The 26,119-nt window shown below is 38.2% G+C and overlaps 1 protein-coding gene across 2 annotated transcripts; it reads right to left on the bottom strand.

Annotated features, from left to right (window-relative positions):
• On the bottom strand, positions 1 to 24,947 carry TRA2B (transformer 2 beta homolog). 2 transcript variants are annotated; one of them, XM_039364383.1, is made up of 8 exons: positions 24,818 to 24,947; positions 14,810 to 14,943; positions 12,391 to 12,595; positions 10,227 to 10,415; positions 7,043 to 7,158; positions 3,570 to 3,653; positions 1,129 to 1,185; positions 1 to 82 (listed from the first exon to the last, which is right to left on the bottom strand). In XM_039364383.1, the coding sequence occupies exons 1-8, from the start codon at positions 24,851 to 24,853 to the stop codon at positions 1 to 3; spliced, it is 903 nt and encodes a 300-aa protein (XP_039220317.1). In that variant the 5' UTR covers positions 24,854 to 24,947. The 2 variants fall into 2 exon arrangements, with proteins under 2 accessions (XP_039220317.1, XP_039220326.1); XM_039364392.1 differs by having other exon boundaries at positions 12,433 to 12,595.
• Between the last annotated feature and the right edge of the window lie 1,172 nt (positions 24,948 to 26,119).

Genomic DNA, 26,119 nt, shown 5'->3' with positions numbered 1-26,119 from the left:
TTACTTACGAGGTGAGTAGGATCGAGACCGGGAACGGGATCTATAACCCCCTCGACTATAATATGGAGATGGTGATCTTCTCCTGCACAAAAAATGTGACAGTGATGATGTGCATATGGATATACCCACTAACTTGCACTGCAACAAATAACCTTGGTAGCTACACATATCAAGGATAGTACACAAGAATACTGAATCATCATGGATGCTTCAAATCTACTAGTTTGTGTACTACTAAAACTCTCGTCATGACTTTTAACTGGGTGAAATGGTACATCACAGGGCAACAATTTTTGAACCCAGGTATCTCAAATATTTAACTTACAGAATGCACCCAAAGTCTGGGACCCATGATTCCTGAGGTAATGAAATTTGGAAAAGTTGTGACTGCTCCAGTGCTGGCTGCTATCATGTGTTGTCCATTTTCAATGTTCCATGACAGTTTCCCAGTCAGTTTCACAATCCTTTGCTCCCTCTCCCACCTAGCAGCAGCCACTTAGCCCCTCCTAAGGAAGGAAATTGCATTTCCAATGGTCCCTGCCAGATTTCCACAAATAAACTCAATAGGATAGCTATCAGGAAGTTGAAAGTCGCTCCTGCTCCCATTGCTTTTTTGTGCACCCTTGGTCATTCTTTTTCTGTTTAAGTAAGAAAATACATTCTGGAAAGATAACCCAAAGGAGCACGGGTTGTCTAGTTATTATTAAATACCACTATTTTTACAATCTGCTTAGTAATATTGTGCAGTAGACATCAAATCAGGTAAGCCAGGAAGAAAGTTAGAAGGTTAACCTTAGAGCTAGTTTTTAGCCCAAGCAGTAATGTTATTGCTATTGCATCTGAATTAATGTTACTTGAGTAACATATAAATGAACTACAACTGGAAATTAGAAATGATAAGATTGCTCAATATAATACATTTTAATTTTAAATGTGGCAGAACTGTGTTTTGTAGTATAATATGTAATAATGATCTGCCTCCACTTAATATAGCTAGATCAAAATATTTACTTGGAAAATAGGTAAAACAGTCCTCCACCAATGTTGGCTTTGAGGATACCCCCCCATATAGATTTTTACCACTGTCCAAAAGAGATTCCCGTTTCACCATTGCTTGCATGTACATACCTGTACATCTGATCCCTATCTTGGGCAGCTCGCCATCCTCCTCCACCTCCACCTCCTCTGTGAAAGAATAGCAGAATATTTTAAAAAACCTTTGTTAAAACAACAGCATCAGAAACAACTCATAACCTGATCTTCCATGAAACTGCCAAGTCTCCTTTTAAAAGCCCTGGCCATAGTATTTTAAGGGGAGAAAAACTCTGCTCTATTTAATTTTTCTACACCAGGCCTGATTTTACTAGTAATCCTCCCTTAACTGTTCATCCAAAATTAAAATGGCATGAATAAATAGTGGTTACAGCTGGTCCTTGAAGTTACGACTTTGCACAGCAACCCCATGATTATGATCAAAATCTGGGTGCTTGGCAGCCTGCCTACATTTATGACTGCACTACACACTTCAACACTCCCACCTATCCCCCTCCCCCATCTCTGTCAGTTTGGTCTCTCTGCACTTCATTCCACCTACATCTATTTTCCTTAGCTGATTTGCCATCTCCTTCCTCTCATTGCTGACAAGGCAGTTGTTGGTCTCTTGTGACAGGACAGGAGAGGTGTGAGGTTCCCCCTAACAACTGCAACCAGGATTAATAGAACTGCCATTGCTAAGCGGTGCAATCACCTAATGACTGGTTCGGTTAGCTACAAAAATTCCAATCCTGATTATGATTGTTACGTGAAAACTACCTATATTCACTTTGTGTCTTTAGTTGCCTTTTTTCTAAGCTAAAAAATCCCAACCATTGTAGCCTTTCCTTATAAAAATTATGTTGGAGCATTCTATTATTTGGACATATTTAGACTTGTAACTTATTTTTGAATACTCATTAATATATAGCTGAAAAATTCAGTCATAGTATCCAAGAGCTGGCTTTTATCAAAACCCTTGCAAACAGAAAATCAATTCTGTTTAGATTTATAGGGCTGTTCATTTCAAGCACCACGGAAAGCTTACAATATTAAAAATTATAAAAGCATATAGAAAAAAAGTATTTCCTTGGCAGTAACTACTGTTTTAGTGTGACTATTCTATCTGTCTGAACATAAGCCATAGTTTGGTATATACACCCTCACACAATAACCAAATATAAGCAATACTTTTATATTTCGACAATCAATTGTTCGTGAGTTATCAGTACAAATGATAAATAAGCAGTTTTAAGCACTGTTTAGTCTTGGTTCAGGCCGGGACACACTAGAAAGATGGTACTGTAGATGACTTAGCATGGAGCTATGCAAACCATCCTGGTTCTCCTAGATTTCTTAGCATGGCAATAGTATCTTGGAATTGGGAGATGCTGTAGTGGTTGTTCTCCTTCTGTGTCTAGTTTTCAGTCATGTGTTGAGTGGGAGAAACCTAGCCCTAAGTCTCTGCGCATGGGGTGCCTTAAGGCTTGGTCTCCCACTGTTCTCTTTAACATTTACATGGAACTACTGGATAAGATCATTTGACAGCACGGGGTTATACATCTCCAGCTGTGGCTGGAGTATTGTGGTGGTGACTAGTGTCCAAAAGTTATGAGGGTCTGAATAGGTTCAATCCTAGCAACTTGAAATCGCTTTGGATATTTGACCCCCTGTGGTCTGCTGCTGTGTTATATTTGACTCTTGACAGTGTAGCACACCTCTGAACAGAGTTGACAATTTGGTGTACTTGTGGATTTACTGCTTCTACCTGCGAAGCAGGTTGTAGCCATGGTTAGGCTTTTTGCACAGATTCGCTTTGGACACCAATCATATCCATTCCTGGATCAGAAGGTCTTGGTCACTCATACCTTTGTCACTTCCCAGCTGGACTATTGAATCATTGGCCTTGAAAGCAATCCAAAAGTTACAATTGGTCCAGATTGAGGTGGTACATGCTGCACTGTATGTTCCAAGGTTTGCCCATAATAGACTGCCACTGCCTAGGCGACACTAATTCCCAGATTTTTTTCAGGTGCAATTCAAGGTGACAGCTACCACCTTTAAAGTCCTACATGTCATGGAGTCAGGCTGATTAGAGTGAGCAAGTTTTAGGTTCCTTCTCTTAAATATTGCCATTTACTGGTATCTAGGAACTGTGCCTTTTTTCCCCAGTAACGCCACTTTGTGAAACTTTCTTCCCCCAACATCTGGCAGGCCCCCACCTTCTTACCCTTCTAGAAGGCTCTTCTCCCCATGTGCTGGAATAGTGTGAATTTGAAGCCTGGAAATGAATGTTGGAAGAGGGTTTTTCTTGTACTGTTCTTTTTTTTACTGCTACTGAGTCACCCAGAACTGTATTTCATAAGTTGGGCAGCCATATAAATAAACTACAGTTACGAAATAATATGCAATTTTATCAAGAAAATAATTATATAGATTTGGGGAGACTGTCGGTACTGTTAAGAAAAAAGAGATGGAGGGTGACAGAGAGAAAGAGAGAGGGGGAGGGGATGAGATAAACAGGCAGACAGGCTCACCTGTATGATCTACTGTAATAGTCACGGTCATCATAGCCTCTATCATAACCTCTGTCATAATAGTCTCTCCGTCGGGAACTACCACTAAATGGGAAGTATATATATAATATTAGAAAGACAAATGGATTATATATAAAAGTAAAACGCATTAAATGTTTCCTATTTTTCTATCAAATAGTGCTTAAATAATATAGTATATATTAAAAATATAATATCAACATATAAAATATAAAACTTCAATACCAGAAAAATATGTTAAACCAATTATATCGAATTTTACATTATGAAGGCAATTATATTACTTGCAGTCACATCTTATCTGTTAACTTTCTTTTTTTTCCCTAGGTCATTGTTATATTTCTAGATAAGAATGATTTCAAAGCTTTTTGTGGGTCACACAATGTGCTAAATACATAATGAAATAACTGCTATGTGTACTATGCTATTAATGTGGCTTAAGAAATCACATTAATTCTTCCTACCCAATGCCATATTTGCAGACTGATATGCAGAATCATAGAACTCTGCCCTCAACCTTAAGTTTTAAAAATATGAGATTGTCAATGAGAATCAGTTGGGGAAAGATATATTACAGACAGTCCTTGACTTAAGACTGGTTGCTTAGCAACTTTTCGAAGTTACGATGAATCTACCTCAGGGTTACTTACAACCCAGATTCAAAGTTCTAGTGGTTGGGCTCTGTGGTCATGTGACCGAATTTCAGTTGTTTGGCAATCAGGTCGCACTGACTATTTGCAGTGTCCTGCAGTCACATCACTTGTTTTACAATCATTTTGCCAAAAAGCTGGCATATACTTCCAGTTTTTGGCAAACCTGATCCCATATTGAACCACTGGTTTGCTTAATGACTGGCGGCCGCTTTACGATCGTGCAAAAAAGATTGTAAATCAGGTTGGTTATATGACTGCCCTATTTTATGATAATCACAACTTATGATCGGCTTCATTATGGCCGTCAGTTGAAGACTAACTGTTACTGCAGCCAAAACAGAATGTTCTATGTGTCTCATATTCACATTTAAAACAGAAAGCTAAGATATTGCTCAATAAAAACTAGGGCTATGCACTGATTCAGGTTTAAAGAACACAATGTAATTTGGAACATATCTAGGCAGTCCATGTAGAAACAGTCAGAATATATCTTTTTCTGTGCTAACATGATTACTCATGTGCATTCCTGAAAGAGATTCATTTATTGGAGGCATCTAATAATTTTCTCTTCAAATACAGTTCTGTTTCAGCCTTATGATTGACTGGCCTGCAGCTGCATGTTGCCTAATCTGCCACAGATAAATCCATCCATACCTTGTTTATCATGCTGTAGAGACCAATACCTTTTTCATTTCTGAATTGCTAAATTAATCCTTGGTAGAACAGCTTATGGTTATTAGTTTGGCTGTTTTTCAATTTGCTGCTTATGGTTTGTTAATTGTATCCATTCATAAATCAGGTGTAAATAGAACAACATACAACAGCATTCTGCTTGTCAATTGTAGGAAAATATTACAGCTTGGTATGTTGTACAAACTATAAAGATTTTTTTTTAAAAAAAAAAGGTAAAGGTTTTCGCTGTCCAGTCACGTCTGACTCTAGGAGGTGGTGCTCATCTCCGTTTTCTAGCTGAGAGAGTCAGTGTTGTCTGAAGAGGCTTCTGTGGTCATGTGGCCAGCATGACTATATGCCAAGGTGCAAGGAACACTGTTACCTTCCCACTAAATTGATACTTATTTATCTACTTGCATTTGCATGCTTTTGAACTGCCAGTCGAGCAGAAGCTAGGGCAAGAATGAGACCTCACCCCGTCGCACGGTACTTTGGGTCTCACACTATTAACTGTCTGGTGGCTATGCCCAGCATCTTGAGCCCTAGGCCACCTAAGCCCCTTTCACACAGACTATGAAATCCAGATGGCAAAGAAGAATGAGACCTGTTTTACAAAATAATATCTTGTTTTTTACCAATTGATTCTTTCCTTCATGCCTCCCATATAATCTTTTTAAGGCTGAAAGACTTGACAAAGGCAGTGAGGTTTGGAGCACTGTCCTATAAGTAAGACTTAGTATCAACACAACACATAGCATTGTGTAAAAAGATTCAAATGTAAAGTATTTTATATCTGAAAAATGTATGTGTGTGCATGTCTATGTCTGCAATGTGCCCATATACAATCATTCTCATATTTCAAATACCCATGATAATGATTTCCTACTTATGGAAAATCAATGCCCATGGGATCACCATGGAGGTGGACACCATGGAGAGGACACTTGAAATAATCAACATCTTCACTGGAGGAAAAAAACAATAACATACTGGCCATCAGCAGTGGAAATGGCAGCAAACTGAAAAACAGCCAAACTAATAACCAAACAAGTAACAATTCAACCGCCCACAAGAGGTGCTATCCTAAGAACATTATTCAGACAAGCACAAATGCACTGAAGCAACCCAGTACAATTTCCAACAAAATGGATAACTAAGCAAATTTATCAAAGAGTGCCTGACCACTCGACCCACTACAACACAACCAACATAAGCTATGAAAAAGACAACACTGCCATTCATCAAAAATATCTCAGAAACAATCAACACACTATTACAAACTACACAGAATCATGGTAGCACATAAACCAATGAAAGCCTTCAGTACATCTTAAGTAAACCAAAAGACCAGTAGCCCAAGGGGGAAAAAACTGGAGTCATCAATAATATAGTGTAAAGACTGCAATGGCCACTATATAGTCAGACAAGCAGAGCACATCCATGAACATCAACTAGCCTAAACATATGAAAACTCCTTAATTTCACAAAACATGAAGAGACATAACCACGGTTTCAATTAGGAAACTGAGCTACTTAGATCAAGTTAAATCCAAAAAATGCTAGGGAATTCCCAGAGGCTTGGCACTCAGAAAAATCAGCCAATCAGTAACACAAAATGATAAATAACATTGACATTCTATTCAAAAGTAAATACAAAAACTAAAAAGGAAACAAAAAGCCAGAAGATCTCCTCGCCTGCAATCAACATGCAGATAAACCAGGGATTAGCACCAAACAATCAAGCGGTAACCAATAGCCTAGTCAAGAAAATACCAAGGAGAAAATATCATCACCAAAAGCTATTGTATGTAAAAGTGGTCAAAGTGCCCTACTCCCTTCTAGCACTGAAGATGGTTATGAATCATGTGAAAATAATCATTCTAGCTCAGAGAGCACAAGGACTCCATGGTATTTTCTAAAACAGTTCTGCAAAAAATGCAAAATAACTTATGTTTAATCATTATTTTAAAAAAGTTTAACTGATTTCATAATTCTAGATTTTGTATCAAATTTGAATATCAATCTGGTACAGAATGCTGGATTCTATATTGAAAACTGCCCATATATAACATTAAACATGAAATTAATGTTGGAAACCTTGACCCAATGAATTAAGATACAAAAACTTACTAAGTAGGTCTCCCCATGTAAATTCCAGGAGTAGGTGTGTGGGGCCTTTTTGTTATTGAGAAATCAACTCTGATTCTTCTCCCATCAAGCTCCATTCCATTGGCTCTTTCTTTTGCCTAAATGAGGATTAAAAATAGATTGCAGAATAAATTAACTTAATCACAAGTAGATATAAATGTAATCGCTGGAGTGGAAAGCCTATCAGAGTAGAAGCCTATCAGAGTAGCTTTAACAATGCTGTAATACCACCCATAGTATCTACTTGAAAAAAGTGCCATAATTTATACAATTTATTTGATGAATTTATTCATCATAGCCTGGGTCTTATTTTCATAGAAGTTGTGATTTGTCTGTCATGAAAGAAGTCTAAGATTATGTTTGATGTAAGAATAAAACATTTTGCAATACACAAAATTATTTGTGGCACAACTGAACAAAACAGGATAGAATCAAATAGAGTACAAATCCCTACAACTACTATTAAATTACTGAGATTACCTGATCAATAATCTTCTCTCATTAACTTATTTCACAGAGATAAGAATAGAGAATTATGTGGCTCTAGAGCACAGGTTGGCAACCCGCAGCTCCGGAGACGCATGTGGCTCTTTGAGCCATCTCCTGCGGCTCCGGAGCCTCCTCCTCCCCCTTCTTCCTCTTGCGCCCCCCCCCAGGCTTCAGTTCCGGCTGGGGCGGCGGGGGCAGCGCTTCCTGGGCTGTCCTCGGGCCGCCATGTCTGCCCGGTCCAGGCGGAAGTCCTGGCTGGGGCAGTGGCAGCAGGGGCATCGCTCCCTGAGCCGTCCCCAGGCCGCTGAGTCGGCTACACGTCTCCTGGGCTGGGTGGCAGGGGGACATTGCTTCCTGTGCCGTCCCTGGGTCGCTGTCCCTGGGTCGCCGACCCGGCCATATGTCTCCCTGGGCCGGGCAGGCTGCAGAAGGGGGGCATCACTTCCTGGGCCGTCCCCAGGCAGCTGAGCTCACCATGCATCTCCCCGGGCCGGTCCGTGGTGTCCCGGGCGCCTTTCAGCGCCTTCTACTGCCTCCTGCCCCTCCCCTCCCCTCTGGCGCCATCTGCCTTTTGTTCTCTCTCTCTCTCTCATCTGGAGAGATGGGGGGGGGGCAGAGGAAAGAGAGAGTGACTTGTTCGGGCAAAGAACCAGTGGGGGGCAAGGTGAGCTAAGTCAAAAGACGCGGAACTTTTGTGCTAGCATCTCCCAAACCCTTGTTATCCCTGCCACAGACTCAGTTCATCCGCCCCCTCTCTCTCCTCTCTGCGGACAAGACTGCTTGCTTCAAATGGTTGGCTACCGAGGCCTGGGAACCAGGCAGGTGGGCAAGTCTCGACTGCAGCACTTTTTTGCTGTTGTTTTGTGCATGCGCGGCGCTGGCTGGGAACAGAGCCAAGCAAGCTCTGTGGTTGGAAGTCCCTGCAGCTTAGGAGCCAGGATCTTCCCCCTCTCAGTCCCAAATCCCAAGCAGGATTCACCACATTGGGATTGGAAGTGAGCTACGAGGAGATGGTCTGTCTCTCTTCCTCCCCTCCTCCCTTCCACACCAGCTACTGAGGCTCCCTGCTGGGCGCAGTCGGCCTGAAGCGGAGGAGGGTGAGGGGCCTTTCAAAGTGTGACATTGCAATGGATGGGACAGTCTTTCAGGAAGGTGCGGATGAACTGTAGCTCTCCAGATATTGCTAAAATACAGCGTTTGCCGTCCCTGCAGCAGAATCGATGAGAGGTGCTGGCATTTCTCTTTGACAGAATGTGGTGAATCCACATTGCCCATCTCTAAGGGAGGAAGTTAAACGATTTGGTAGGTGAACTGGTTGTTAGTAAAGGGGGGGAGGTGAAGAGAAAAAGAGAGGGAGAGAGAGAGGAAAGAGAGGGAGGAAAGAGGAAGAAAGAGAAAAGGAGAGGAAAGAGAGGGGAAAGAAATAGAAAGGGAGAAAGAGAGGAAAGAGAAAGGGAGAAGAAAGGAAAGAGAAAGGGAGGTAGAGGAAAGAAAGGGAGAGAAGAAAGAGGGACAGAAAAGAAAGGGAGAGGGGGAGAGAGGAAAGAGAAAGAGGAAAGGGGGAAAGAGAGAAAGAAAAGGAGATGAAAGAAAGGGGGGGAGAGAGGAAAGAAATAGAAAGGGAGAAAGGAAAGAGGAAGAAAAGAGAAAGGGAGAGGAAAGAGAAAGAGGGACAGTTGGAGAAAGGAAAGATAAAGGAAAGAAAGGAAAGAGGAAAGAGGGAGAAAGAGAAAAGAGAGATGAAACAAAGGGGGAGGGAGAGAGGAAAGAAATAGAAAGGGAGAAAGAGGAAAGAGAGAAAGGAAAGAGAGGAGAGAAAGAGAAAAGAGAAAGGGAGAGAGGAAAGAAAGGAAGGAGGAAAGAAAGAGAAAGGGAGAGAGGAAAGAAAGGGAGAGAAGAGGGAGAGGAAAGAGAGGGAGAGGAAAGGGGGGAAGCGCAAGTGCCCCCCCCTCTCACACACACACACTGAGTGGGGAAAGAAGACTGGCAGACCAAGGGCAGAAAGAGGGAGGGGGAGGAGAGAGGGAGGGACACAGAGATTCTTTTGACATCTAAAATGAAGACAACACTGCAAATATCTATATCTATATATCTATATATATAATAGGTAAAAAGGATATATGCAGTTTTATCTTCATTTTAGATATCCAAAGGGTTTTGCGGCTCCCTGTGTTTTGTTTTCGGTGGGAAATAGGTCCAAGTGGCTCTTTGAGTATTTTGGGTTGCCTACCCCTGCTCTAGAGAAATGTCATAATAAAGGTAACTTTATTCTTTCTCTATTCTCTGTAACAATTTAAATACCAGAGACAATTAAATATGCACTGAAATTACTTCAAATCATAAAATTCAGTGGACAACTGCACTGTCTTAAGGTAAAATGAGGGAGTAACAGACATGGGCCATTTAATTTAATGGAGGACAAATAGAATATAAATATAGTATGTACCGGTATGTGTAAAAAAATGCAAAAAAGAAAACCTGCGTGAACAAAACTCTTGATGCTTGTAGCATACAAACTTCAGTTGTGTTCTCTTTTAAAAGTATATGTAGCTATTAACATGAATCTATGTTCAGGAAATATATTCCTTTTTTATTCTGGAAAACATCTGTTTATACAACTTTAATTAGCATAATTTTACACACATTAATATAATTCAATATAAAGACAATTCCTTACCTCCTTAGCATCATCAACACTTTCAAAATAAACAAAAGCAAATCCTCTAGAACGTCGAGACTGTTGATCATATACAATAGAAACATCAGCAATTGGACCATATTTGGAGAATACTTCTCTCAGATCTCTTTCTGTTGTATATAGGCTTAATCCAAATACTCCAAGACAACAGTTTGGGTCTGGATTTGCCTGTATAAAAAAGAAAAGAAAAAAGAAAAAATTCTCATAAGAACTCAATGTCCTGCAAAAGTTTTTCAGGTACAATATAAAATATTATCTATTTGATATTAAATAATTAACTGCCTTTTCTAGAGTAAAAAAGGCAAACAGAGAGTAGAACACTGTCCAAATCTCCAGAATTTTCTAATGTAGGCCCATTAATATGAAACTAAATTTAGAATACACTAACAAGTACTCATAATTATTGGGAACTTCTGATTTCTCATGCTTAACATGGTTCACTTTTGTATTACTAGAGCATGTTTCTTTTGATATTTGGACATAAGAAACTTCCTTTTTTCATGATACATGAAAATCCTCACACATGAGATCTCTTCATCCATGAAGGATTTAAATAAGTGTTTGTTAATTAACAGGGACACTTTTGGATACATAATACAGAAATGTTTGCACTGAATAAAATAGTACATGTCTCTTTAGATCAGAGAAGGGATTTTAAACTAAAGGTCCAAGGACACTTGTGATTAGATTTCAGAGTGTCCATGGACCTGTATGAGAAAAAAATACAATTTTATTTTCAATAACCTATAGCTGAAATGAACAATATTTTATTGATTTAACAAATTAAGAGACACATATATCACTTTTTTTTAAAAAAATTGATAACTGTATTTGAGTACAGGTAGTCTTTGTTTAGCAATCTTTGCAGGCAGTGTTGACAAAAAAGTACAATCAATATTTCGTTTATGACTGTTGCAGTTTTGTACAGATAGTCTTGACTTATGACAATTAGCACAAGAAATGTATTGCTAAGTGATATGTCATTAAGTGAACTGTGCCTGATTTTACAAATTTTTCACCACCATTGTTACGTGAATCACCATGGTCTTTAAACAATTCATGCTTCCTCCACAGACTTTGCTTGTTGGAAGCTCCTCCGAAAAGTAATCAATAATAATCACTTGACCCCAAGATCCTGCAACTGCCATAAATACATGCCAGGTGCCAAGTGCCTAAAGTTTGATGATGATCGTATGTGCAAGGACTTGGCAGCAAATAATTTTTTTCATCATCAATGTAACTTTGAATAATTGATAACTGAATGATAAATCTAAGACAAGTTGTAAGGCAAAGGAAAGCTGAAGATCATAAGCAGTCTTACAACTGTTTTGCTTAATGACCATCCCAACTGTGATTGCTAAATGAGGACTATCTTTATAAATAGTTTTCCCTATATTACAATCTACAACCATGTATCTTATATTATGCATTTAAATACGTTTTCTTAAAAGAGCTCTATAAGTTTCAATAGATTCTCAAAGGGATCCATTGCCCAAAGAACTTAAAAATCTCTGAATTAGAGGATTTTGTGCAATAGTTTTCTTACTATATTTCTACTGAAATTCTTCATAACTTGACACATTCATTATAAACTACATTTGCATTGGTCTTTTAACAAACATAGGCTTGTTTAAACAAGACATTTTTGTTAGTACATGAAATTTGGATAGAAGTGAATGTTTTTTTTCTGCAGTGAATCATTAAAATCACTACAATATATAACTATGATCATGTTTTCCATCTTAAAATATATTAAACCAGTGTTTCCCAAACTTGACAATTTTAAGGCATGTGGACTTCAACTCCCAGAATTCCACAGCCAGCAACGCTGGCTGTGGAATTCTGGGAGTTGAAGTCCACATGCCTTAAAATTGTCAAGTTTGGGAAACACTGTATTAAACTATATAATCTATACTCATTAAGAGTTAAAAATGTCTTAGTAAACTTTAAAGCAATCTGAAAGATGTAAATTAAGACATAATAACAAATCATTAGTATACAGTATCTATTTTAAATAAAAATTACTAAATACAGTTAGCATCAATGCAACTTAACAATTACATTAGCATTATTTACAATACAATTATAACTTTACAAGATTTCTGGGTAATTTGAAAACTTTAGAACCTCCAAAGACACACACAGCTGAATTATCTCTGGTCAACTGCTGCCATCCCAGCCTTACTCTGTTGCCAACATGACGCCGACGAGTAGACATAGGAGAATGGCTGTGACTATGTCGGCGACGATAGTCGCGGCTATAAGATCTGCTTCTTGATCGTCTGTGGGATCGAGAACGTGAACGTGATCTTGTATAATGTCTGCGAGAACTTCTCCTTGATCTGGATCTATAAAGCATGAAAATTAAAAATTCATTGTGAACGATAAGCACACATCTCACATCTTATTAATAGCAGACCTATAAAATTGCCACTATATTAGAACTAAAATGTACAACCTCTATGCGTATGCAATGCTCCTATCAAAGAATGGAGACTGTAAGCATCTTCCTGGAATTGGTGGAACCAACATTTTCAACTGACTCAGGAAGAATATTTTTGGGAATTAAAAGGCCAAAAAACTGAGTTCACAACATTTCTAGTTACATAATCCTCTGGGAGTTGCTCCCAAAAAAGGATGGGAGCAAAGGGCTAATAGCCACAATAAAAGCAATTCAGGTCATACTGGCTAATTCTGAAATAGATTTTACGTTGTACCCGAAGGTTAAAAAGGAAGAAATGAACCAATGCACAAAACATTTCAAGTACAAAATCAAGAATTCAAATGTTCCAAGTTCACAACAAAAATCCAATGTTTGAGTTTCTAAGTCAAAGTCAGTTATAGTAGGGCACTCAAATTGCTTAAAGTTTTGATCCACTGCAATCTGGGACATTTGATTAGTCCAAGCTCAGGGTATTTTTCTCATTCTGTGCACACCTTTAGTAACATCAATACTGCAACCAAGGTTGTGGTCCTGTGTTGCCTTCAACCATACTTCTTATGGAAAGGAAACCTGGAGCATGGACTTTTTTGAAGAACTCAGTAGGAAAAGTATATATCAGAAACATATCTGAATTAAAGCATGTTTCTGGTGTAAGTGAATCCAAGTGAGGCATTAGGAATTTCAAAGCAAAAATATACAAAGGCAGATTTTTTTTATTCCTGTTGACATAATATTCTACTATTGGTAGCTTAACTTCATGGACAATTCTGGAATCCATTTCTCTGAGTGGAATGTACATATATACATACATGCATGTTTTTTACATATGCTGCCAGATATTCTTTAAATCTAGAGATACTAAAATATTAAACTTTAATCTTTGTGTACAACTAATCCTCAAGTTATGACTGCAACTGAAGCAGGACTGCCAACATTAAGTAATGCAGTTGTGAGATCATATCTTACGACTGCATCACTTAGTAAAGCAATCGAGATTGTTGTTGTAACTCAAGATGTGCGAGTCACTAAAGTGAAAATGGAGAGAGTAAGGCAAGGAGCACGGGGTGCCCCTGTGGGATGGAGAGGTCCTGGAGGTTTTTAATTCCCAATAGTTAAATCAGAAGGTTCTTTCATTTAGTGTAGTGTAGTCTTAGGGTAGGGGTCTCCAACCCTTGGGCTATAGACAGGTACCAGTCCATGTTAGGAACATGGGTTGTGCAAGCGAAGCTTCATCTGCGCATGCACAGGATCTAGGTTGTGAACACCCCCCCCCCAGACAACTTTTCTTCTGAAACTGGTTCCTGGTGCCAAAAAGGTTGGGGACCGCTGATGCTGTGGTGTATGCAAGTACAAGCAGACTAGAGAAAGTGTGTGCAGGTGAAGGTGCATCTGAGTGAATGGGGGAAGGAGGACATGGAATAAGCAGGTCAGGAGGGAGACTTACCTGGGCAATGTGATCTTCCTTGCTAGATTCCCCACTGACTTTGCTTGTGGGAAGCCAGCAGGAAAGGTCACTAATGGTGATCAGGTGACCATGGGTTGCTGTAATCAGTTGTAAGTATGAGTTGGTTACCAAATACCTGAATTTTGTTCATGTAACCATGTGGACATGGCAATAATCGGAACTTCAAGGACCAGTTGTATGTTCTTTCATTCAGCATCATCGTAACTTCAAATGGTTGCCAAATAAATGGCCATAATTTGAGAACTACCTGTAATGAACTCTAGAGTCCAGTTATATTAAGATCCAGCTACATTATTTATTTGCCTAGCAAAATTTTAATCACCCATTGTCTCAATCAAAACAAGCCATATTATCCTTATGTACAATACAGCAATTAAACCATTAGGGAACCTATAGTAACTAAACAAGATTTAAGTAACAGTTGAAAATTAATGACTGGGGGACCATCTGAAAATTTTAGCACTAAATTCCAAGATCACTAGAATTAAAAGCAAGCTTGCAAACATATATCTCATAAGGAAATAATTGCAAATCACTCATGTTAGCACTGCCAAGAAAAGTACACTAAGCTCAATGCAAGAGCATCTTACCTGTATTTAGACAGCCAATTAACATTTGAGATAAATTTAACAAATATACTTCACATAAGCTTACCGAGATTCAGATCTCGATCTAGATTTTGACCTAGATCTCCTTGAACCCTCCTTGGATCTGGACCTAGCAGGGGAGTGCCTTGGAGACTTGCCAGAACCATGAGCACTTCCACTTCTGGAAGCAGAACGGGATTCCTGTGTATAGAAAATGCATAATTTAGTTTAAGTTCAATGTCTTTAGTATTTTAGTCTAAAGAAGTTCTGGTGAAAAATAAAGTTCTTTGTCTCCATTATGTGTCCGGGCAGTTGCCACTAGAACTGCCTAGATTTAGGATTTTTTTTGCCTGTTAAGCACTTTTGTTTTAAAAAAAACCCTGCATGTTTCTTCTTCTATTAAACAAATAATGCATGCATGCATGTTTATCAAAATATACAGGGACACATAAACAGACTAGTAATTACTTAGCGTAGTGCTTTCAGATTCCAGATTACTTCTTATCTTAACTTCATTTTTATTTCTTTTCTTCATTCTTCCGTTTCAAATTCTGACTTCTTTCATCTTCCCCACTTCACACAAATTGCTCAATATTCTATAAGTGGGACTTCTGGTCTGATAATTAGCATGCATTCACTTTCTTTTTTTTTCAAATTTCAGCTTCACTTATTCCTGAGCTTCAAATAATTCTCATTTATAAAACTTGTCAAATGGCGACTTCCGCATTTTCCTTCTTCAACATTAACCTTAATAAAAAAAGAACAGGATGAAGAATATTTAAAACTCCAGGATAGATATCTAGTGTCAAAACTGAAACTAGAAAAAATGCTATGTGTTTGCACGGCTTTTAATTAGTATGCAGTTTTGTTTTAGTACTGTGATGCAGGTTTATGACTGTATTTTTTTAGAAAAATGTCAATTCAATTGAAAATGATTGACCAGCTACAAATTTTCTTATTAGGCCTACTTTAGATGTCCAAATAGTGGAGGACTTTTTCATATTTAACATTTAGAAATTAGTAATGTATTTCAAAATCACGTATTTACATAATTCCACTCAACTGAGCTATTTGAGATAGAGTATATGTATAAACTTAAAAACCTTATTTCAATAGCATATGCTTTCATTTCTTCCACAATTATGGAGAATTCTATCATAAGTAGGAGAGCGGTCTTAATCTATGACAGCATTAAAAAAACCAGTAAGCCCCTGGCAGCACTTTTTTGACTAAAAAAGAATAACTGAAAAGCATATGCTTGTGTGAGCTTTTATGAAATGCAGCTGATGGACTGAGACATATAAAGCTTATTATAAAAGCTTTATAACATTTTCAGTAAAGTGCTGTCAGACTTCTGATATGTCACAATGAAAATTTTATGCTAAAAATTAATCACGACAACAGAAAATACATTTGTCTTAAACAATATATTTTCCATATTATTCATATTTTAAAATTTGGTAGCTTTTATGTTAAATAATTAATACATATTATCTTAGAACAAATAATATCTATCTACGTAGTTCCTATAATATTTGCACCGACAATACAAAAATACTATAATACAACTGTTGCTGTACCATATACAAAATACAAATGTAACATCACAGGAACTCTTAGGACAATTCAACCAGGACATTATCATGTTATAAAACTATGTGCATTCTCATGCAACACTTCAATTTTATCACTCATTCAGCACTGACAATAGCTAAAACTACAACTTATTACTGCTAAAGGCAAGTTCATAGATACGCTGTCTCACCTGATATATCTCTTTCAACACCCCACACCCGATGAAAACAGAAAGAACCCCCAACTCATAAACCTTTGGTACATAATGCTTATTTGAAAAATGTGACCTGACAAAGTCTTCACATTAGAGCTGGAACAAATGTTTTTTTTTTAAAAATAGGATCTACCTATTTACAACATTTGTATAAGTTTTTCATTTAAAAAAGAATTCTGAAAATGACTTATAAATCTCAAAGCTTTTGTCTTTAAAAAAAAATGTACAATATATAGTTTAAATGAAGTTCAATATTTCATGTATTTTCTAAACAATGGTGCAAGATTTTGTAGTGAATTACATTTACAATTACAGCAAGTACTATTTATACATTTTCATTACAGGGCCATATTTTTTTTCATAATTTTGGGATTTTGTTTATCACAAATGACTGCAAATTAGCCCTATATAATATTTACTATATCCAGCAGTCATGACAGATTGAGAATGTAGTTATGGGAAGGGCACACAAAAATAATTCAACTAAACTGGAAAGTTACTGAGCAAAATAAGAGTGTATTTCCATGAAATAAAAATGGAAAATCTCTTAAGTTAACATATGTGTTAGAGAATAAACGAACCATTGTTTGTTTAAGACAGAGTATGCTACTTACTTTTCACACAATTACATTCCAGTAACTAGTAGCCTGAGCTTTCCTCCAAATATGGAGTACTTAATGTTTTGTACTATAATGTCATATAAGCTGCATGAACTGAAATCATGGACATAATTTATACAGGTAGTCCTTGGGATACAAGAGGTCACTTAACGACCAAAGTTATGACATATGCCCCCGAACTACATACGAACCTGTTTCAATTATGAAGATGCAGCGGTCCTGCAGTCATTCACCCTTATGACCCCACCATTGGGACACTGAAGCACACCTCCACCCCATCCTGCCCTGATGTGACCCACAGCTCTTGGGCCTGTTGCCCATGCCTCCAGGAAGCAACTGCTGTTTCCCACATGCTGACAATCCCTTGAAGCTTTCCCATAGCCTAGCAAAAGCCATGAGGATTTGCAATTTCTCAACAAGCTAGCTAGGAGAGGGTTTGCCATCTCTTAACAGGTAGCTGATCAGCCTAGAAAGCTACAAAAGGTTAGAAAACCGGTCTTCATTTTGTCCCAGAAAAGCAAGAGCATCTTGGTAGGTGGAAATGCAGTAGCAGAACCAAGGAAGAAAGGCAGGCCCAGAATTCTCCTTCCACAGTTTCTCACCAGCAAGACAGACAGCTACGAAGCGTGCATATGTGGGAATCAGTAGGAGGCATTGGGGAAGAACAAGTTCCTTTTCTCTGGGTCCTTTCTCCTTCCCTTCTGGAAGAAAGTGCCATTTTGACAGGCCCACAATTCATTATGGCTACTCTGAAAATGGCATTTGCTTCCAGGCTTTAGCTGTGCAGTCTAGGGACAAGGAGGGACAGAACAGCTTGCTCTCGTTCCCAATGCAACAGAGTTTTCAAAAGGTCTATGTCAGGGATAGGCAACCTTGGCTCTTTTATGATTCATGGACTTCAACTCCCAGAACTTCTGAGCCAGTTGAAGTCCACGAGTCATAAAAGAGCCAAGGTTACCTAGCCCTGGTCTATGTTAAAAGGTGAGCGATGAGCAGGGCATGTGGGACCCCAAGGGATAGGAAGCAAAGCAAAGAATATCTCAGGGGGCAGGCCTTTAGCAGTCTGAGGCAGGTGGACTAGGCCAGGGCTTTTCAACCAGTGGTACGGGTACCACCTGTGGTGCATTTTTTGTCATCAAGTTTTTGACACCTTGCTAGGCGACTGGTGGTACTCGGATATTGCCATATCCTAAAAGTGGTACAATGGGTGAAAAGGTTGGACTAGGTCTCCCAGGATTACCCTTACTCCTGAGGTACCCCATGCTCCATTTAACAATCCACAGGTTCATTTAATGATTGCACTGGGCAGGGAAGGGATGGCTGGTTGTTATTTGATTCAGTTCATTTAACGTTTGTCCCAAACTTACAACTATAATGAACAGGATCCATTATGGTTATAACTTGAGGATTACCTATATTTAGCCGCAGGCAACTATACAATTCCAAATGTTATAATTAAGCTTGTTTTAGGAAAAAAATGAATTAGATACTAGGTTCAACTTGACACTGAAATTATATATCAAATGACTGAATATCTCATGGGAAATGTAATATAAATCCTAAATTGGGATCTAGGATTCAGATTTAACTCAAGACAGAATGACTTAATTCACTATATGCACCCTGTAGCCAAAAAGACCTTTTTCAGCTTTGGCTGGCGCACCCAGTTGTGGCCATTTCTCAAAAAGAAGGCCCTGAATATAAATATTTCTCCTGTTGATACCCATTGATCGAATTACTATGATTTGTTGTATAAAGGGTTGCCCTAGAAGACTTCTAAAAGACTTCAGATGATGCAGAATGCAACTGCCTATGAGGTAATGGCCCAGACACTTTACTGTCACATTACCCCAATATTAGGGGATTTGCATTGTGATATTTATCTCCTATGAAGCCCTAAATCTTATGGCCTAGATATTTTCAAGATAATCTACTCTCACCCCATGTATACAAACAGAAAACACCTGCTAAATGTCTATATACCATTATATCCAGTAGGAAGGGGCACAGAAACCAGCAAGTGCTCCCTCTATTAGAATAGAACAATTACTAGATATTAAATTGGCCACATACCCCACAATCTTCCAGAAACTTGTTAAAATGTGGTTATTCTGGAAGCACTTTAGTAAAATGTTCAAATAAGATGGAATGTCATGAATTCTACTGCAGTTTGAAGTTATTGTAATTAACTGTTTTACTTTCATTGTGTTAATCTACAATCATGTAGATTGATTTTACAGAATTTCTGAAGATGTAAACATTTCATAACACAATAAAAATAAGTTGTAATTTTAAGATTTCAGCACATGAAATGTAGTTTAATACATGGAAGCAACTCAATTCCTTCCAAATATTCTGGACTACAATTTCCACATCGTAACTTTGATCAAGTTGGGATAGCATGGGAATTGTAGACAAAACATCTGCAGGGCAGCACTTTGCGTATGTAAGTACAAATAAAATGTCAGATTCACATGCATTTTCTATATGGATGGGAGAATGGTATTATATACAAATCAAGAAACCAAGCTTTTAAAAATGCTAGTTTGTCCTTAAGCAAGCTGCTTTTAAAGCATAATTTGGAATCTTAAAAAAGAATACTAGTTGATTTCCTAGGTTTTTAAAAGTGAAAAGTTCTGCTTGCAGTCATCCATATAGCTTAGTGCTAGAAGACAGTACTTACTAGAACCAATAAACTGTGAACATCTCTCCTGTCACCTTTTAGGTACCTTATATTATTTTGGCGCCTTGTTCCCAAACATGGCTAATATTGGAAATAGTTTACAGAAAAGCAAGATTTACATAGAAGCAGTTTTGCAACAGCATTCATAATGTTTGACTTTAGACTTTCAAAAAGTCTAAAAATGTTCACTGATCAAAAAGATTCCCTGTTTATGTTACATGAGAACCAACAAATGCATTCCACATAAAAATAATCTGCTTTTAAAACACATTCCCTCTTTCGTTTTGGCAGTAAAAGCTTTCTAGAAACCAGTAAAGCACGTTCCTCTAGAATCTTAATGGTTTTCAGGTTTCATGCAGATTTTCTTCCACCAATGTGATTCCCAAGTCAGAACAATATCATTGAGTAAAATATGAAAGATAAAACCCTGTATAATTTATGTTCAAAATATGTATGTCATTTATTCATTATGCTATTTTACGAAAATCCACATGCAGAATACTAGCACAACTAGTAATCCATTTTTAAAATGAAAAATACCTTGAGTTGGCTGCAGTAAGAAATCCCAAATAATTCATGGTATAGACATCTCAAAAACCAAGATCATAGTCATCAGCAAACAACCCATTAATTTACCACCAATAAATTGGGAAGGAATAGAAAAAGTTGAAAGGATCATGCACCTCGGTTCTAATTTACATGAAAGCTGGGACATGACCACTGAAGTAAAGACAAGGATAGAGAAAGCTTGAACAGCATTCTTCAAAATGAAAAAGGTCTTCTGCAGTCACCACATAAGCCTAAGATTGAAAATCAGGCTTGTCAGATGTTATATTTTTTCTATCCTGCTCTATGGAGTAGAGCAGTGATGGCGAACCTTTTAGAGACCCAGTGCCCAAACTGCAACCCAAAACCCACTTATTTATCGCCGGGTGGGCGTGGCCGCAGTGGTCATGGCAGACTGGGTGGGCAGGGCCAGGGTGATGGGGACCAGTCCCTCGCTATCTCCGGGGCATGGCACACATGCCCACAGAGAGGACTCTGAGTGCCGCCTCTGGCATGTGTGCCATAGATTCATCACCATTGGAGTAGAGAGTTGATCTCTGACAGAAGGCCATCTGAAGAGAGTAGAAGCATTTGAAATGTGGATTTACAGGCAGCTGAGATCAGAAATGAGGAGGTGATAAGCCACCAGGGAAAGCCAAGGGAAATCATAAAAACAATTAAAAAACTAAGTTAGAATATTTCGGACATATGATGCGACACCCAGAAAAATACGGCATGCTCCATTTAATCCTCCAGGGAAAGATTGAAGACAAACAAGGTCCAGGCAGAAGAACAACATCATGACTTCAAAATCTAAGGGACTGGTTTGGACAAAACTCAGCAGCACTTTTTCCAACGGCTGCTGACAAAAACAGGATCGCCAAATGCATTTCCTCCTTTTTTTCTTTGCCTGAAAGTAATCTCAATCTGCTCTATCCCCTTTTGTTTTAATGATCTAGGGAATAGAATGGTCCAGGAGAAGCGCCTATCTTTAACAACAAACAAGAAAAAAAAATCTTAAACACAAGATGAATTTTTAGTAGTAAGGAATTTCAGCAAATATAAGTCCAAATTCTGATTTTTGGGTAATACAGGACACATTTCTAGAGTTTGTAAGGCATATATTTATTCAGAATTGAAAATGTCGAAACCACAACTAAAATGCTGACTTCTATTACAGTACAGGCTTGTACTTTCCTTACTTTATTAAATCTGGGAAGAGATCAGTAATTTCATAATATACTGTAGTGTGATTGCTTCCTACATTAGGGAAGTCCTAAGCAGAGAGATAACCTATATAACTTTGTTTTGAAATTCAGACTATAAGCACTTCAATATTTTTTTTAGTCTCAAGGAGTATTAAACATTTAAAAATATTTTGAGGAAAAGCTCACTCTATATTAAATTTTCAGTGATAAGTTTACAAACTTTTAAATTCTGATTACATAAAAAGAACATGTGAACCCCTCATCCTTCTGTCTTCACAGATCTGGCACATCCCTTCAGTTTAACTCCCACATTGAGTTCATGACTTCATAGTTTTATCACATCTATCCAGTTTCTATGCTTTCATTTCCACATTACTCCTTTCCCCAACATTTATCTAGGCTCTTGCTATACCAGTGGTTCTCAACCTTTTTAATGCCGCGACCCCCCCCAACCGGTCATTAAGTCGAGAACTACTCAACTGGTGCAGCACCGTTTGCAGAATGGGACTTTTGGCGGGCTCAGCAGGGCAGAGACAGCCTGGACAATTCCTATTGGCTTTTGAAAGCCAATAGAATTAGACTCTATTCAAGAGAGTCTATTCTATTGGCTTTCAAAAGCCAATAGAATAAAAGGGGAAAAAATGGTGGACTGCGTTGTTTGGCAACCCCCGTGAAATGGTCGTTTGACCCCAAATGGGGTCCCGACCCACAGGTTGAGAACCACTGTGCTATACTAATCTCTACCTTGCAGTTAACTGCACCCACAGCTAGCAACATGTTCAGCAATTTTCTCCAGGAGATAAAACCTTCCCATTATGCATTTCTTTGTCTTGTCTCCATTTACTTAAGAGGGTTTACCATGCACTGTTGCTCTCAAGAATATTCGCAGACCCATTTTGAATATATTGACAAAGATATCCTCCTTTCCAGCTACATTGAATGGGTTTTTTTTTAAAAAAAATCCAGAATTATTTTTCTGTGAAGCAAATCTGAATTAGAAATATTTTTCCAAAAGATAGTTCTCATACAACTCTGCAACTAAGTTTAAAAAAATCCACAGAATTTAGTGCAGAATTATCTTTGGAGGCTGCTCTGATAGTATAAAATACATTTCAATCATTCAGCCTAAAGTCATAAACTGTGAGTCAAACTGCAATTAATTTGCAAACTTAATAAATTAACTTAATGAAGAATTGAATATATATTTCTTAAGGACAGCAAACCTTTTCTTTATTTCACTGCATGTTACTAATTAATTGTCCCAAAGGTGCTTTCCAAAAGACAACTATACTTTCTTGGGTTTTTTCTTTAAACCATTTCACTTCTCATCCAAGAAGCTTTTTCAGTTCTAAATAAGAGAAATTTTTTCAAGAAAAAAAAAAAAAACCCAAGCTAGTTCATCTGCCTTTTGAAAACCACTTTTAGGACAACCATGACCTGGATGACTGAGAATCTCCATAGACATTACTACTTAGCTGACTCTACTGTACAATATATGGGTTTAGAAGATCAGTTAGTCCCTACCAGTAGGTGTGATGCTGGGGAAAAAATCTCAAGAATAAAATTATGGAACAATTTGTGCACTGTTGCGGAGAAAGCTATATTGATATGTCCACTTAACTCAAGTTTGGCTTGAGGATGCCTTTGTCTACTTTCAACTTATTATTAGCTTCCCAGAAAAGGAGTGTTTTAAAAAAAAGCAAGCAATTTTTTTTTACTCTATAGTTTGATCTACAGCAGTGACATCAATGCAAACTTAAAACTGTAGTGCTAAAACCATGCCTATTAGGAAAATTTACTGCAGCCAATTTTACACAGTAAAAGTAGTACTCATTTATAGGCATTTATCATAATATGTGCTAAATTATATTGTACTACTGAATGTGACAGTCATTTAATATTTAGGATTCACAACTACAAAGTACAATAATCCATACATTAAATTTTAACGGATTAATAATGATGGATACTATATATAAACATCATTTTCTTTGCCATTTCACCCCACCCTTCTCAGAACAGAAAACAGAAATGAAAATGTGAAAAGAACCGAGTGCCATTTTCTTACTCAATTTCTTTCTGAATCAGCAATCCAATTTGATTAGAAACATTAATATACCATGGCTGGATTAGAGAATTCCTAAACATGCACCTGAACAGATTAATTGATTTGTATTTTCCAAAATTCCAGACTCTCTCTCTCTTCTTTTGCACAAAATCTATTTTTTTGTCATGCAACTTTGTTGTTAGAAAAGTTGCAAAATGACTTCTTCTGTAATGTTGAATTAATGAAACCCTCTACAAAGCAGCAGCCTGACACATTAAACACTGTATCACAATTGATGTGCAGCCTTTGCGCATCTTTTTTTTCTGCTGTTTCAGATTCAGCTATATTAAACCAATGCTTTTATTGCCAATTAGCAGATAAATCAATATTACATTGTTTGAGAAGCCAATATAGTTTGAAATAAAAATTTCAGCTTTTTAAATTATCTACTACTTCGGCGAAGCCTCGCTTATTCTGCCCTTCTATTCCACAAACACTAATAGGATATGTTACGTTTACATTCAAAGAACCCATATTGAAAGTTATTGTTCAATGTGTTAAGAAAACTCTGTGTGCTACAATACAGCTATGCTGGGTTTTGGTGACAAAGCTTTCCCGTTAACAAATCAAATTATATAAGAATTCAGGGTGCACGTGTGCAAGAGCAAAAATCTGGAGCGAAGCTGAAACACATTAACACGAAACGGCGAAAAGAATGAAATGTCTATCAGAGACGTCTGGATGCGAACACCAGGGATAGCGCTTTGCCATTTGCAAAGAAATTAGCTCTATCGCATTCCAGCGAGGAAAGGTTGCCAATCTTCCGCGGCCATTTTGTCCCCGCGGCGGCGCGTTCCTGCGGGTCAACTGCCCAAGATGGCGTCGGGAGAGGGGCTCACCATAGAGCTCCACGTCACAGCGCGCCCTCTCTACAGGAAACGATGGGCCATTTTCTCGCGCCAAATCAAGACGATTCAGGCTAAGGGAGAGGACGTTAGGCCGGAGGATGGGGCCGTTTCCCCATTCAAGATCTTTCCCTCTTAGCTCTACGCCACTCCCAGAGAAAAGGGAAGGGAAGTCAAGATGCCTTTTCTTTAAAAGAAAAAAAAAACCCGAAAATGCGTATTTTCCCTTTTAATTAAACAGGCTGCTTAAGCCGCGCTCGCAAGCACTGTATATTACCCGCTCGCCGTAGTTCTGCTCCCCGCTGTCGCTCATTCTCCCGCTTAGGAGTCGTGGACGCCAACCGCGGTTTCTAACGCCAAACCGTCTCTTCGTTAGCCTTCTCCGCAGAGGAAATGACGACGTTTCCAAAGCCCCGCCCTTAATGCTCGAGCGCCCACTGCCTCGCTCCTACTTCCTTTCTCTACGGCTCCAGCACCTCCCTTCCTTTCGGTGGGGGTCTCTGCTCGTCTTGGCCCTGGGAATCTTTTTAAAAAGAATTTGCCTACCATTCATTTATCATTATAATCGGGTTAGAAATAGCTCCTTGTGCAGCCCATATGAATACTTTGGTGCTAAATCCGAGAATTACCTTTTATGGCAGGTAACCCTTCCAATTGTAGAAAAGGTTGGAGAAAGAAACAACGACTTCAACCCCAGAAGTTACACCGCCTCTTCCCATCCTCCCCATTCATAGGTTATTATTCCCAATTGTCCAATGAGAAGAATCCTGGAAATTGTTTTTAGTATTTGTTTTGATTGGTATATTTGATAGGATGTAGTTTTTTCGATTCATACCTGCTGCAGGGGAAGAGACTTCCAGGGATTCACAACATATCGACAATAAATGCAATAATATAATAAAACGTTCACTGTAATCAATAGAACTAACAACAAATCATACAGATAAAATGAAGACAAGCAGAGCTTAACATACAAACAATTAGAAAATAAAATAGATGGCGTGACTATATACCTCAACTATTGGCTATAATAATGATGTTTTTTTAATATTTTGCAGAAAGCAACTGGGAAGCTGATCAAATTTCTAGGGAGAAACTTTCAGAGCACAGAGGCAGCAATAAAAAAAATAGTACTGTAGCCCTCCAGCCACCTCACTTTGCAGAAGTAGGAGGCCATTAGGAGATTTTCTCATGATTTACAAATTGAAACTAGATACAATAGTCTTAGAAATGTCTTGGTGTCAAGTCATAGGGCGTTAAGATAAATTTATGCTAAAATGTGCTAAAAGGGCCATTATGGTGTAATAGTTAAGATGCCAGTCTAGAGCAGCAGCACAGGAAGCCAGTGCAGGTTCTGTCCCAGATAATGCATGTTGCATGCTCTTACTGACCTGTACCAATCTGCATTTTGGATCAGATATTAAAAGAAATGAGTCTTTCATAGAATTCAAGTGTGCATAGTGGATAGGTCTTCTGGAAGGGTTGTAATTTGTGAGTGGTCTACAGAGGCAGCCGTATGTCAAGTACTTTGCAGTACAGTAGTCTAACCAGGTAATGATGAGAACACAAGTTGCTGTTA

Source organism: Crotalus tigris, unplaced genomic scaffold, assembly GCF_016545835.1.
Source record: "Crotalus tigris isolate CLP2741 ecotype Arizona unplaced genomic scaffold, ASM1654583v1 scf7180000017591.2836849, whole genome shotgun sequence".
In the NCBI taxonomy this organism is placed as follows: domain Eukaryota; kingdom Metazoa; phylum Chordata; class Lepidosauria; order Squamata; family Viperidae; genus Crotalus; species Crotalus tigris.
This window is presented reverse-complemented; position numbering and strand designations above follow the sequence as displayed.

Excerpts from the sequence above, each read along its gene's own strand:
- TRA2B (XM_039364383.1), bottom strand. The coding sequence starts at position 24,853 with ATGAGCGACAGCGGGGAGCAGAACTACGGCGAGCGG. Across the intron at positions 14,944-24,817 it reads AGCAGAACTACGGCGAGCGG|GAATCCCGTTCTGCTTCCAG; the intron begins GTAATATACAGT and ends TTCTATACACAG. Across the intron at positions 3,654-7,042 it reads TACATGGGGAGACCTACTTA|TGGTAGTTCCCGACGGAGAG; the intron begins GTAAGTTTTTGT and ends CTTCCCATTTAG.